Source organism: Medicago sativa, chromosome 1, assembly GCF_051527215.1.
Source record: "Medicago sativa cultivar Bolivia chromosome 1, Bolivia_mono, whole genome shotgun sequence".
Lineage (NCBI taxonomy): Eukaryota > Viridiplantae > Streptophyta > Magnoliopsida > Fabales > Fabaceae > Medicago > Medicago sativa.
The window spans coordinates 92,955,942-92,971,688 of NC_140749.1; the positions used below are offsets into that span (position 1 = coordinate 92,955,942).

A 15,747-nucleotide genomic window follows, 5' to 3' on the forward strand; every position below is an offset into this window, starting at 1 on the left:
GAGAGAAGCAATGAAACACGGACACGACACAGACACTGACACTCCGACACGGATAATAATTTGAAAAAATGATATAATTCAGTGTAATCATAGGTGTCGTGTCGGTGTCGGTGTCGATGTCGGACACCGACGCGTGTCTGACACCGGGACACGTCTAATCCAAGGAGTGTCCGTGCTTCATAGGAGAGAAGTTTCCCACTGAAATTGGATCAATTGTACAAAGAAAGTTCATGTTTGGGAAGCACTTGGGTGACATTATGTCACCGTGACATTAAATCTGGGCCACACAACACACATTGCCACACAACATCTGGGCCACACAACACATACAACACATCTGGGCCACACAACACAACACCTTTGTGTGGTCAAGATTTAATGTCACGGTGACTTAATGTCACCCAAGTATTTTCCCACTTTCACCATCAGAGAGTTTGCAGAATCATCAAGACGACTGCAACCAATCTTGAAACTCATGAGGTATGGATTGTGTCCAACATAGGCAACCACATGAGCATTGATAAAATGTCAAATGTAGTAAGCACAATAAACTATTTTAAACAAGTTAGACCGCAAGTTTAGAACTATTCTCCATAAAAATCCTTTGACAATCAACAGTCCAAAGTATATGGTTTAAGGGTTCCTATGGGTTGAGGAATCTTCTTTTATTTATTTTTTTGTTGTAGTTGGTCACAAAAAACATATTTATCATTTTACTTGTTTGGTTGGATATAAAATGAAAAAAAAAATAGAAAAGAACTAAAATTATATAGGGTGAGACATCGAAACTCAAATGTCATTTATTGTCTTGTATGTTGGGTTTATGGAACTTGTACTGCTTCTTTAGATGCATTGCATCTAAAGTATTTTTAAAAGGAGTTTTTTTTTATTTATACCGGTGAATTTAGGTTAATTAGTAGGAGTATTACATATTATATGCAGGGGTCGGAATTCGAAGCAGAGACATCACACTTATTCAGATTTAAATGTGTGAACTCTAACCACCAAACTATTTGACAAAAAAGAAAAGAACTTTTATCTTAACCTACTAATTGTCCGCATAAATATATTATGATAATCATTCAATCCGAAAATCAACTTTTAATCTCCAAGAAAACTGTTTTTGTTGGAGATTATTAACAACATATTCAACTATTTACTTCATAATACATTTTGTCATATTGGCAGTCTCTCTCAACAACTTAATGAGCAAGTTACAATTGCTATTGCTATTTTAGAGTCGGTTTTGTGGACCCCACTCCTTACACTATACCACGCTTTGATGCCTAAACAAAGTAACAGACACACTGAACGTTCATTTTCTAGGCTCGTCAACCTCGCCATTTTCAGCAATAGCACTGTAGCAGTACAAGTTCCATAAACCCAAATGCAATGCATGTTCCATAGCTAGGGTTCCTTCACCTCGCCATTTTCATCCTCTATTCTATGTTAAACTAATTAATCAAATCCCTAAAAAACAAAAACTCCATTCTCTGTATTTGAAATTTCAATGGCGGAGGAAGAGAACAACGACATAGTCACATATATTGTGAAAATCAAAGTCACACTCACCCTCCCTGATCCAGATGAACCCATTCCTGATCATGATCATCGAGAAACACAACCTACGGCCAATGTTGGCGCCGAAACGGTACCGTTGGAGGATGGTGACGTGGCACAAGCTATCGGTGTTGGAGCTGAAACGTCGTCGTTGAAGGACGATGAACGTGATGACGTGGTGGAAGCAGCTGAAGAATCTATTCCTGATCGAGAAAAACAAGATATGCATGTTGGCGCCAAAACGGTGGTGTCGCTGTCGAAGGACGATGAAGGTTCGGTTGAAGGTGATAACATTGCAGCTAGGGATTCATCCTCTGCTAAAGCTGCGGCGGCGATAATGAAATGCGGCAGAAAGAAAAAGAAACGTGGAAGAAAGAGTTTTGCAGAAATTGAAAAGATGAAGAGGGATGCAGAAGCGTTGTTAGGGAACAGAATAAAGGAAGAAACTGGTAAAGATGTGGTAGCTGGAGGCTCTTCATCATTTCAACTGGTGAGAAAGAGACGCGGCAGAAAGAGAAAGGCGGAGAAAGAAACCACCAAAAATGAGGTTCCACAAGTCCACAAGAAACTTAAAATCAGCGAGAGTAATGCTAAGGTAACATTACACGATCATCACTCTGCTCATTTATATATGTTTGGGTTTGGTGTTATACGCTGTAATTGTGGTTATGTTAACGTTTCTTAATCAACAGTGTTTTGAAGGGGTTTCCTCAATGTGCCATCAATGTCAAAGAAATGACAGGGCCAGCGTTGTTAGATGCACAAAATGCAAACGGAAAAGATTTTGCACATCATGTATACAAAATTGGTACAACTTCCTTAACTTCTGTTTTACTTTGTTTAACTTGCTTCATCCTATGTTGTGTCAGTTTGTTCTATTGTTTTTGAATATGCCTTGTTTGATAATTGGGATGTAGACCGAAGTTATTGCACATATTACATGTTTGGATTTTGGTTGATGAAATATTGATCAAACTATGCTTTTTTGTTGCCTTTTGCTAAGGTATCCTAAATTGAAAGAGAGTGATATTGCCAAGGCATGCCCTGTGTGCTGTGATAATTGCAATTGCAAAGCATGCTTGCGGTCTTTTAAACTCATCAATGTCAGTGATCCACCCTTCCACGATTAACTATTCTTCTGATTTTTCCGTAGTCTATATTTGAAATCTATCCATTTGGTTTACTATAGGAAATGAAGCGTAAGGCTGAAACCAACAACGAGGAGGAGGTTGAGTTCTCTAAGTATCTGCTGAAAGGACTTCTTCCACATTTAAGACGGTTGGATGAAGAACAAATGATTGAGAAGGAAAGAGAAGCCAGGAGACGAGGTATTCCTATATAGTCGGAGAAAATTTGTAGTTTCATATATTTTTCATTTTATAATTTGATTTTGGGATGTGAATTACAGGGCTCTCACTCTCAAAGCTAAATATAAAACCGGCGGATTATTCTAAAGATGAGCGTGTGTTCTGGTAAGGACTGATTTGGTATATTAATCAATGCTTTTTTTACTTATTCTAATGCTATATAGTTGTTGACCTCACACTTTTTGTAGTGACAACTGTAAAACATCAATATTTGACTACCACAGAAGCTGTACAAAATGCTCTTTTGACCTTTGTCTCCTCTGTTGCTGCGAGCTCCGTGGTGGGAAGCTTCTAGGTGGTGCAGATCCAATTAAGCTTGAGTATGATTTTCGAGGTCGCAATTATCTACATGGTGGAAATGAAGAAAAACATGTTAAAGAAAGTGTATCACATGCAGAGGATGAGTCTACGATTCGTGAGTGGTCAAGATCTGGGTGGCATGCAAATGCCGATGGTAGCATTCCTTGTCCAAAAGCTGATAATGAATGTGATCATGGTTTCCTTGAACTGAGAAGGATACTTCCTCCAAATTGCATCTCTGAGTTAGTTTGTAAAGCAAACAAACTTGCAGAAACAATCAAGCTTCAAGATGTAGAGGAGACTCGTGATAATAGGTGTTCTTGCTCGAAACCTGTTAGGTACACCGATGATATACACAATAACACAAGGAAGGCAGCTTTTCATGAAGATTCAAGTGACAAATTTTTATACTGTCCAAGGGCTGTAGATCTACACCATGGAGATTTAAAACATTTTCAATGGCACTGGAGCAAAGGGGAGCCTGTAATTGTCAGCAATGTACTTGAATGCACATCTGGTTTAAGCTGGGAACCACTAGTCATGTGGCGTGCATTCCGTCAAATAACCAACTCCAAATACGATGTAGTTTTGGATGTGAAGGCAGTTAATTGTTTAGATTGGTGTGAGGTTTGTTTGATTTCTCAATCCTTATGATGGAGGGGTTCTTACAGGAATTCATGTTTATTATCCATGTGTGAAACTTGTTTCTAATTTATTTAACCGACATTCTTAAAATTTGGATTGCACCTAACTTAACTCTACAAAACCGCCTTGTGAGGGGAGATGTATATCTCATTTATAAACATAGTTTGAGGCTATATCTCATCCAATGTGGAACTCTTATCAAACATATTTATTTTTTTAACTGGAAAGACTTTGCTTGAAAGTGACATCTAGTAGTGCTTGAACTGTAGCAGTTTGTTATTGTACTGTTGAAATACAACATTAGGGTTATGACTTGTGAGCCTCAAGCCAATTTTTTGAGTGCAATTGGCATGTGTTAGTCATAAAGTCGCAGTCGTTCGTGCTTCTCATATGTTGTTTCTCCCAACATTTTCAACAAACGCTGCTTCCTACTTCTCATTCAATATCTTGTAATCTTTTTAAATTTATCTAAATTTCTTGCTATCTGGTGTCCCAATTTGTTTTTGCATCACATATCCAGATTAATTGTTGTCATTGCATCCTCTTCATTCAATTTATCTATTGGTATTTTGGACTGTTATTATGTATTAGGGTTGGCAATGGGTACCCTATGGGTAGGGTACTACAGTGCCCTTCCCCATACCCGTGTTTGTAAAAAATACTCGTGCCCAAGCCCGTATCCTCGTGGGCAACAACTTTAGTGCCCTTTCTCATAACCTATAGGTACCTTAGTGCTCATACCCGCATCCATTACCCGCACTTTAACTATGAAAAGACAATAAAAATATCACAATTGAAATAAAATTATGGTTTAAAATTTTTCAAATCAACTCATAAAATAGTACGAATCGTAGTTTTTAACAAAATAAAAAACATCCAAAACATCCTTCAAAAATTGTATACCAACAGAGGGGATTGGTTATTGTATTAGGTAGTTTTTAGGTTTAGACTTAGACTTAAATAGCTAAATAAATTAATTAATTATACACCAAAAATAAATAAATTATTTATCATATTATATAAATATGTATATGCTGGTTGCGGGGCTGGGTAGTATAGTACCCTTACCCATTTAAATTTGCAGGTAATACCCGGACCCAAACCCGAAGCCATGAAAGCAGGGTTTTACCCTACCCATTGTGGGTATTTTTAGCGGGTATCCATCGGGCCTGGTTCCAATTGCCATCCCTGTTACGTATACTTACTGCATGTTGATGTTAAGTTGGACTTATTGTTTTTTATGTTTCCTTGTTGAATTTTCTTTGTCCAGTTGTACTGCCTAACAGTCTCGGGTGAATTGTAACTGCTTTATGTTACTGCCTTTACTTGATATTCTGTTGCTGGTAATTTCTGCATTTTTATTTGAGTTGTTCATTGAATGCAGGGAGATATTAATATCCACCAATTCTTCACTGGGTACACAAATGGTCGCAGCGATTGGCTTAAATGGCCTGAGGTGTTGAAATTGAAAGATTGGCCTCCTTCTGATTTATTTCAGGAACTTTTACCTCGTCATCATGCTGAGTTCATATCTTCCTTGCCTTATAAAGAATACACAAATCCTTTTAGTGGTTCTCTCAACCTTGCTGTGAAGTTGCCGGATTATTGTGTAAAGCCTGACATGGGGCCAAGAACATATATTGCTTATGGATTTACTCAAAATCTCGGACGCGGTGATTCTGTGACTAAGCTCCATTGTGATGTGTCTGATGCAGTATGCTTCAAAACCTTTTTATATTTCTGGCATGTTTTTTCAGAATCTCTTAATTATTTGTGTTTTTTTTACGAAAGGTTTTATTGTTAATATGAATCGAGTATAGTATAAAGAAGTGCATAATTTGTAGGACATGTGCATTTTTGTTTTGTAAGCCATTTCATTTATCTGTTTATTTTCTTACGATCTGATTGTTGTGCAGCTTCAAGTATATGTCATAATTCTTTGTTCATTGCACTACCATAGATAATTTCTTCATTTGATTTGTTATTTCTCTTGGTATTTTTGTAATAATGACTCAAAAAAGTGTTCTTTTTATGACTAGTGGCATAAACTGCAAAGTATTTTTAGGACTTGAATAATGAATGATGCATTTCCTGATCAATTCTTTGTTAGCACTTTATAACTATTGATTTTTTTCTCCAAGTGAATATTTTATTATGAGGAAAATTAAATTATTATTTTTTTTGTAATTTTGCTATAAGGTAAATGTGTTGACTCATATCGCTAAAGTGGAACTAAAACCTGAGGAAATTAGTGTCATTAAGAAATTGACACGTAAGCACCTTGAGCAAGATAAGAGGGAGCTACATGGTGATGGGGAGGCGGTTGATATGTTTCACCAACTCTCTGACACTAATGATGGTGACCTGATGGTTGGAGAGGATCCCTTAGAAGGTGCTCTCTGGGATATTTTTCGGAGAGAAGATGTACCCAAATTGAAAGAATATCTAGAGAAGCATTTCAGAGAGTTCAGACATGTCAATTGCATTCCTTTAAAGCAGGTAGAATCGGCGTAGACAATTTTCCATTATCTAGCTCTATGGATGCCCCTCGTGACCATTTACTTTCTCTGCTGCTAACATGATATATAAATATCCCTGTTTTTTGTAACTTTTGGAGGGTTGCACTAGGATAAAATTGACACTATTACTTTCTTCCGAGTTAAGATTCAAATACACATGCCACAAAGGATTGTGTTGAAACATAATATAAAGTCTGACTGGTTTATTAATTTACGGTCCTTTCATTACTATGATTACAGTAGATACTTTTGTTCAGTGACCAGAGAGAAAGGAAATGCATTTTTGATGTAGATACCAGTCCAAAAGGTCATTGGTTGAATCAACATGTTTAATATGTTCCGTATCAAATTTGAAGTTTACAAGGCAGTCCTTGCTGTTTATTTTCTTGAATGAGATATCCTTTGGTAATGTAGGTTATTGACCCCCTTCATGATCAGACCATTTATCTGAATATGGAGCATAAGATGAAACTTAAGAAAGAGTATGGTTAGTAATATTTATAAATGTTCCTTTGTTGTTTGTAGATGGACTAGTTTGATCATTTAAATGGCACCACTTTGTTGACATTTCAACATTGACTTGTAGGAATTGAGCCTTGGACTTTTATTCAGAAGTTGGGAGATGCCGTTTTCATTCCTGCTGGTTTGCCTCACCAAGTCAGAAATCTGAAGGTAAAATTTATCGACAAAACCTACAGTATCATAGATACTGTTTTTGCTGTTCCCAATTAAAACAAGATTACAAGACACGTGTACTATTTTAACACCCAATTTTAACGTCATCAGCTTTCGTTAGTTTAGTCACACAGGATAATGGTATCGCCTTTCTGGACAGAAATAAGGGATGCCATTGCAAGGCTTGCTCTCACCGTGGATGTCACATAAAGCACTCATTGATTGTATAATTCTTCCTATGAGCTCCAATCTTTCTTTTAAGTGACTCTTGTGTTCTTTCTCATCACCACTCAAATCAAAGCTACTAAACCTATCTCCAACCCCACCATACTCAATAGCATACGACCTTGAAGCTGTGGTTTACTAACTCCAATTGTAATACAAATTTTAGTCAGTGCATTCTTTGTTATTCACCGGTTTTGTGTTACTTCCCAGAAGGAACTGCTCGTATTTAACGGGAAATCCGGTTGTGATTATTGGTGGCGGTGCTACTTGAATTGGAACGTAAGCCATCAGAAATTGGTGAATTACAAACGGTTTCCAACCAATTCCTCAGACAATGAACCGACGAATTGCGTCACCGGAACACTCAGCCATGTCGTGATTCATGAACCACTCTGGACCCTATTCGCCGCTGACATCACAATAAACCTCCGACAAGAACTTATTTTCAACAGTTTCAGAACCGACGACCATGGCGCTAACGTCAAATCATCAGCCATGATTGTAAGACTAGTAGTAAATCTCAAACATTATGAGAAAAGGGAAGAGAATCGACACAGATAGAGGGAGCGAGAAACAGAGAGAAAACCAAAAACGGAAATCAAACGGTGTTAAAATGTGGTGATTAAATGGTACGTGTGTCTTGTTTTAATTGGGAACAGCAAAAACAGTACCTATGGTACTGTAGGCAAGTTTTGTCCAAAATTTATTTACATGGTACAAATTTCTTTGTTTGCCAAGAAGTGTGTAACGTCTATAAAATTTTGCTTGGAGCGAGGAATAACAGCTTGAATTAGATTAAGATCTGAATTGAGATATGATTTATTCTGTGTTTTATCTCTTATCCTTGGTGCTTGTATTCTCTAAAGTTTAGTAGATTGTTTAGTATTTTTTATGGCCAACTTTTTGATATATTTTGTAACTTTACAAGGCTAAAATTGAATTTGGATATTTCCTAATTAGTACAGCGTGATGGCTTCAACCTATGCAAATTGTTGAAGCCATACATCACAAACTCACTTTTTATGTCACTGTTGCTTTTTTGTTGAAACAATGCTTGAAATGTTTGTTTTATGTAATATATGCATAATTCTGTTGCAGTCCTGCATCAAGGTTGCACTTGATTTTGTCTCTCCCGAACATATTGGTGAGTGCTTCCGTTTGACAGAGGAATTCCGCAAGCTTCCGATAAATCACAGATCCGCTGCGGACAAGTTTGAGGTTTGCCAGACTACTTTCATTGATTTGATTTTACTTTTCCTATATATAAGGATACAAGACTCTTAATCCCTATTGAATAGGTAGTAAATTCATGAAAATAACTAAGTAATATGGAAAGTAATCTCAAGAGAAATTCCAACCAAGAAACTAATCCTATGAGATAAACTAAAATATTCCAACATAATATTAGAATATTATAAAATTCTTTTTATATATCCTCGCTCACCGGAGGGCAAGTGTGCTTGCATAACAGTATTGCTGACAAGGTTCTAACTTCTAATATTGACTGTTTTAATTCAGATAAAAGCCTTGTTGAGTGTATGAAATCTTGATCATTAAACCAATTTCAGTTCTATGTTCCCGTGTTATGTCATCATGTCAACAATTTCTTATTGGGATTTTATGTACTGTTTTTTTCCTGGTGTCTGCTTCTAATATTGACTGTTTTAATTCAGATAAAATCCTTGTTGAATGTATGAAATCTTGGTCATCAAGCCTATTTCAGTTCTATGTTCCCGTGTTCTGTCATCATGTCAACAATTTCTTATTGGGATTTTATGTACTGTTTTTTACTGATGACTGCTTCTTGGTACCAGGTGAAGAAAATTGCCGTACATGCTATGCTTGATGTGGTTGAAAAATTAGAGAAAGCAAGGTTAGTGATTGCAAACTTCAGGCGTTTTTTTGTTATGGAATTGTTTACTTACATTTCTTTATTAAACTGTTCACTTTGTTGTCAAAGGCATTGATAGATTATAATTTATGTCTTATGTACATGCAGTTTTGTTAGTCTCTCTAGGCTCACAATTTGAAATTTGTGTATTGTGTATATCATGAAAATTGATGATTGCCATTAAATTTACAGGTCTGGGAAAGCCAAGGTTTGTGCGTAAATATACCAGAGGGAGAGAGAGATTGAATCCATTTGGGAGTGTAATTTATTGAGTCACTTGATTAGGTTTGGTAATCTTTGGGTTCTTTATAACAAAACAGAAAGGTTCCATATTTTGTTTTAACCGGTGCACTTGAAACATTATACGCCGACTTGTATTGGTGTACGTTTAAGTATCATAACTTGTATGTACCTATGGTGCTAACTATCAGGTTGATTCAAGTATATGGGCAGATGCTAATGTGAACGTTGCACTAATAATACTTCTGAATGTATATATGAAAAAGATTATAAATTGTCCTTGTTGCAGCATGTTTTGTAAAATGTGGGAAATGTTCATTTGATGTCCTGCTACTAAAACATACATTACTGGCAAAGAGTTGTATTAAGTATACAACTCTTTATACTTCCCTATCCTATATTCTGGTGAATTATATTGGAGCGAGTGTTGCTATATGTAGTGAACAAAATATCAGGAAGATGCACGAACTAATAGCAATAGTTATATCTTTCATTTGAAGGAAAACATTGGATAAAAATAAAAAGGATCCTATAGCGAGATAAACTTTGTTCACTACAACTTGATATACTTCCCTATGTTTAGATCACAAGACACTTCAAATGTTTCCAAAAACAAATCATGTTTGATTTAGGTAGTTGTTTTAATTTGTTCTCAAGACACGTGTGTTTCTGTTATGAAGAATATATAAACCACGACAATTAACTAGACTAAATTGCACTCACCTGGATTGACACCGTTAACATGACTGATGTTTTCTACATCCAGCTGCTTCTCGTTAAAGATCAAAATTTATACTCTAATTTGTTTTTTCTCCCAAAAACTGGGAATATGAAATGCTGCCACCAAATTCATGCTCATTTTATGCATTTGTCGAGAGGAATTTAGAGTTCTCACTAGCCCCATTTATCTAGTCATTTGAAGTTGCTCGTTTTTCTTGATGTACACTTAGGTTTATAATCTTTACTTATATTTTTGGTTGTAATGCCGTTAGATTTGAATCCTCTTGTTGTGCTTTTCTTTGCTCATCATGAGAAGTGTTTGGATCCTCGGCAGCATGCATGTGTGCAGCAATCTCTACCGCCAATGCTTAACCGTTAGATTGACATGTTTGGCAGAGAGAAGTTTTTTTTTTTTTTTTTGTTGTTGAAAGATGTATGATACTAGATAGAAGTTGGATGCACACGGTCGCAGCTCCAATTCCTTAATTAGTTTACAAAGTAATTTTTTTTTTCCAATTACATTCACTTTGGCTGTGCAATTTTTTATTACATATTCGTTGTGTGTTATATAATATGCAATTTTTTTTATTATAAACCCCGCTTCTTTTAGCTCAAACCTAGGTAGAAACTTTCACTATAAATATCAGCATTCCTAATTTCTCGTTCAAAACTGAAGCAATTCAAGAGGAAGGTATTTCTAGGAGCTTTGGAGAAGTTTCTATATTCTCCTTGTTTTTCTAGGATATGTTTTTATCTTTAGTAATTTGTTTTTTTTTTTGTTGTCATATGTAACTAAATCTTTTTAGGTTAGAGTTCTAAGATGAACGTCTATTTATTTTTGTTGTATATTTATTTAATTTAATGTCGTTTATATTTTATTTATTTTTTGTTCGCTAATAAGTTTTATTAGGAATAATTTATTTCAAAGGATCGTAACTCTAGATTATATACTTAGGTTGTGACAGAGTCTAATATTGATATTACTATCTTGATGCTTATATCTTGATATTTATATCTCGTATATTAATATCTATCTGTCTAGAAAGTAATTAGTAACTAACGAAAGATACCGAATGCGAGTTGACCCTAGTAGTAAGTACTTAGGAGGTGACATTACTAATACTGAGTAAAATCTGTTGAACCTAAGATGTAACTAGTTAGTGATTAAGGAAACACGCGACTCTGGGGAGTAAACCTAGTAGAACCTTCCGGTTTGTAGAACTATTGAGAGAGAGAGAGAGAGAGAGAGAGAGAGAGAGAGTGTGTGTTATGAGTGTCCTAAGATTCATAGATGGGTAGACCTACAGAAACATTGGCCTTCATTACCTTTGGATATCTTGGAAAGTCAATTTAAGTCCATGTTTTCAATTACCTTTGAGGTGGTAAGACCTCACACGTAAGGATTACTGTGTGACCAGCAGGTGCAACCGAACATTGGAGGGAGATACCTAGTCAACTGAGATAGTATAAACCCCACATGTAAGGATCATCCTGTGATCAACAGGTGCAGCTTGGCGACCAATTATGTTAGTAACGTCCCAACGGCCCCATCACTTGTATAGTATACCTAAAATAAATAAACGCGACATTACTGTTATTGAATATCCAACATAATAAATAGGGGGAAGAATCCTAACCGCTACTTACTTTTCTGTAACCAAAACATGCAACTTTCTATGTTGCAAACAGATAAAAATTGCAAATCTCTAACCTTTTAACTCTTGTATTTTATTGTCAACTAAAAATAAGCAACGCAAAATTTTTAGACGAAACGACAATCCCTATGGATACGATACTCTACTTATCACTTTATTACTTGGTAAACGATTTGGTACACTTGCCTAATCCACACATCAACGCCCTATGTAGAATCTCAACGGCGTAAATCCCCTATAAAAACCACAAAAAGACGTTAAAACATTTCAGATTTTATAATTTGAATAGGGTGCACGAGAAACTCATAGGGTAAGAAAAGTAAGTCAAACTTTTATTAAGTAAATATGTTACAACTTCGAGGGCATTCTCATATATTAAAAAAACTAGAGTTAATTTTTTTGTCTCATTTTGGAAGAAACGCATAGAACGTGTACTACAGCTCCCAAAATGGCGAAAATGGTGATCTAGGGTTTGATGCTCTTCTTCTTCGTCGGCTCATCGATTCTTCATCTATTCCACAATTTTTTCCTCTCTTATTTGCCGTTCCTTGTCAGGTTACATCTCATATCAAATTTGGTTTTGAATTTCGTTTGTAATCTTCTTCGATCTAGATTTTACTACTTAGATTTATTGCGTTTTTCAACGGATTTCTTCCTTGTCATGTGTAGTTATGACTTTTGATTATGATTTTGATGTTGTTGTTTATTATTTTGATGTTGTGTTGTTATGACTTTTGGTTATGATTTTGATATTGTTGTTTATGATTTTGATGTTGTTGTTTTGGTTAAGTAGATCTGGATTAAGTGACTGCTTAGATAAAAAAAAACTTATTTACAACTTATAGCACAAGCGCTTATCATAATAAGCACTTATGTATAAGCTTGCATAAGTTATTTTTATAGCAAAAGAGAAAATAAAGTTAAACTGTTTTTCTAATTGATATGAGTTGTTTTTATAAGCTATATTGAAGAACTAAGAAATTATGAATATAAGTTGAAAACAGCTCATGGAAACTGTCATAAGTTGGTTTCATAAATTCTGCCATAGAGTATCGCAAAACTTATGTTATAGGATTTTATGAATGCGAGCATTCCATGTTCGACTATGACAATTTCTTATATTGAAAACAATTTTATGAATTACGTTTTTTTATAGATTTTCTTATAAGCAACATTGGAGTTTTATTAGTTATTTTGTGGATGGTTGTTTTTGTCTGGTTATTTGAATGTTTATGTTATCGACATTAATATGCTATAATATTTTGACGTGTTTCACATTTTTCAATATTGTATCGCTTGAACAAATTATGTCTTTGTATTTGAAAAAATTATTTAGTTTGTGACTAAATTTTACATTTAACTATAGTACTTGAAATTTAATTTGATGGTAACTAAGGATAAAATTGTAAGGAAAAAAAACAATTATACAAAGGGTAATCTAATTTATATAGATTATAGAAAAAGTTTTTAAAAAATTCCTTTAAAGAAAAAATAACCAGTTTTTAGAAAAATTTGATTACTGAATAGGGTTCTAATATATCCGTGTGTGCAGTGCATCATAGATAGTTAGGGTTCACCTGCATTTCAAATTTCAATGGCGGGAGAAGAGAACCATGACATAGTCACATATATCGTGAAAATCAAAGTCACACTCACCGTCCCATACCCAGAGGATGATCGAGAAACACAACCTACTTTGAATGTTGGCGCCCAGACGGTACCATCAGAGGGTGATGACGTGGCAGAAGTTATCGATGTTAGCGATGAAACATCGTTGTTGAACGACGGTGAAGGTGATGACGTGGATGCAGCAGCTGAAGAATCTGTTCGTGATCGAGAAAAACAAGATATGTATGTTGGCGCCAAAACGGTGGTGTTGTTGTCGTCGGACGATGAAGGTTCCGTTGAAGCTGATGACATGACAACTAAGGATTCTGATGAAAACAATGCTGCAAAAGAGGGTGAGGAAAATGTCATGAAAGAGAAGAAGAGTGCTGGTAGAAAAAGAAAAAGGGAACTTTAGAGTTCTCGCTCTGTCCAAGCCCCATTTATCGAGAGGAATTGCATCACCAGGATCTAGTCATTTGAAGTTGCTCATTTTTCTTGATGTACACTTAGGTTTATAATCTTTACTTATATTTTTGGTTGTAATGCCGTTAGATTTGAATCCTATTGTTAAGTTTTTCTTTGCTCATCATGAGCTAAAAGTGTTTGGATCCTCGGCAGCATGCATGTGTGCAGCAATCTCTAGAAGTTGGATGCATGGTCACGGCTCCAATTCCTTAATTAGTTTACAAAGTTGATTTTTTTTTTTCAATTACAGTCACTTTGGCTGTGCAATTTTTTTTACATGTTCGTTGTGTGTTATATGCAAAAAAAATTTATTACATTGCATTTTTTATGCTACACTTTAGTTAAGGAGGTGTGTTTTTTTTTTTGGTTACAAGTTAAGGCGGTGTTTATGGGTTGAGTTTGGTCGGTTTTAATCAAATATACTAGTTGATGCAATAAAATTTAATTGGCTTGAGTTGGATATTTTTTTTATGTCAAACACAAATCAATTCAATGCGATGATGAGCGGGATGATTTACGTTGGGTTAACTGATCATTAGAAACAACTTTGCATGGGGGCCTATGTGGGTGGAGGATGCAGCATAAGTGAAAAGTTTTTATCTTCTTTTTGCAGCACTCCGCATAAAAGCTTCATGATCGGACGACAATGGATGATGTTAATTTAGAGTATCCCTAAGGAGGATTTCTCTACTTTGATGGTGTCGTTCTTGATGGTTGGAGTTAATGCAGTAATGACTAACTCATATGAGAGCAAAAGTCTTGGACCAGGCGAGTATAAACCTTTAGGGTGCGTTTGATGGTCAGGATAGAGAGTCAGGATATGATAAGTATATCATATCATGTTGTAATCTTTTGTTTGATGCACCGATAGGATATGATAATTTATTCCATTTATTTATCCTATCCTATCACTTCTTTGTAATTTATATCCTAAGTTTAAGCTGAGTTAGAATTATCCTATCAAAAGTAACAACTAAAATCTTTATTTTGCCCTCACCCCCACTCCCCTCTCTCTCCCCATTGTCTCTTCTCTCTGTTTCTCTACCTCTTCTTCCATAACTCTTCAACACCATTTCTTCCATGTGTTACGGATATAATCCCAATTCATCGGTACAATCCTTTTTTCCTCAACATGCTTAATTCTCAATTTTCCCTCCTTTTTGGTTATATATATATATATATATATATATATATATATATATATATATATATATATATATATATATATATTGCATTGAAGTCAAATTGAAAATAATTTTTCTTTTGTTAACGTAAAAAAAAATTGAAACAAATTCTTTTAAGATGTAAATAGGTGTTCGATTAAGAAGAAAATTTTGAGTTTATTTTTTATCAATTGTCTAACATATGCAGGTGGAAGTTTTAATTAATTGTTGGTTGTAGTTATAAGGTGTGCAATGTTGCTTTCCCATTTACTCTTGTAATTTAAAAAAACGGTTGGTAATGGACGAAGTATTGTAGCTGACCAAGGAAGAAGATGATTAATAAAGGAAATTATATATAATTAATATCAGTTTAATTGTATTTAAGGGAAATTGATTATAATGGTATTTTTGTCATTTAATTATAATAAAAATGTTATCATGTTTATTATCATGTGTGTATCAAACACATGATATGATAAGTATTTATCCTCTCTATATCCTATCATGTCTTTATCCAATTTCATATCATATCATATCCTATCTCTATCATACCCTGACCATCAAACGGACCCTTAGGGTGTGTTTGGGAAGAGGGTTTAGGAGGGGAAGGGAGGGGAGGGCTTACATTCCTTTTTTAATTTAAAGACATTATAAAATGATTTTAAAAAAATTGAATTAACAACATGATAAATGATCATATAATACTTCAAAAAC

The 15,747-nt window shown here is 35.0% G+C and overlaps 2 protein-coding genes across 7 annotated transcripts; both read left to right on the top strand.

Annotated features, from left to right (window-relative positions):
- Positions 1-105: 105 nt before the first annotated feature.
- Positions 106-9,710, top strand: LOC146959252 (lysine-specific demethylase JMJ25-like). 6 transcript variants are annotated; one of them, XR_015024841.1, is made up of 13 exons: positions 106-2,155; positions 2,253-2,368; positions 2,564-2,663; positions 2,750-2,888; positions 2,969-3,032; positions 3,116-3,854; positions 5,257-5,586; positions 6,072-6,371; positions 6,806-6,873; positions 6,978-7,063; positions 8,390-8,509; positions 9,106-9,164; positions 9,375-9,710. XR_015024841.1 is itself a non-coding variant. In XM_085740798.1 (13 exons), exons 1-13 carry the CDS (start codon positions 1,511-1,513, stop codon positions 9,400-9,402), a joined length of 2,799 nt encoding a protein of 932 aa, XP_085596924.1. In that variant the 5' UTR covers positions 106-1,510; the 3' UTR covers positions 9,403-9,710. The 6 variants fall into 6 exon arrangements, 4 of the variants coding, with proteins under 4 accessions (XP_085596924.1, XP_085596926.1, XP_085596925.1 ...); XM_085740798.1 differs by having other exon boundaries at positions 6,806-6,878; XR_015024840.1 differs by lacking the exon at positions 6,806-6,873.
- A 2,504-nt stretch (positions 9,711-12,214) lies between these two features.
- On the top strand, positions 12,215-13,961 carry LOC146959253 (uncharacterized). Its single transcript, XM_085740811.1, has 2 exons — positions 12,215-12,352; positions 13,350-13,961. Exon 2 carries the CDS (start codon positions 13,392-13,394, stop codon positions 13,818-13,820), a length of 429 nt encoding a protein of 142 aa, XP_085596937.1. The 5' UTR covers positions 12,215-12,352; positions 13,350-13,391; the 3' UTR covers positions 13,821-13,961.
- Positions 13,962-15,747: the final 1,786 nt, after the last annotated feature.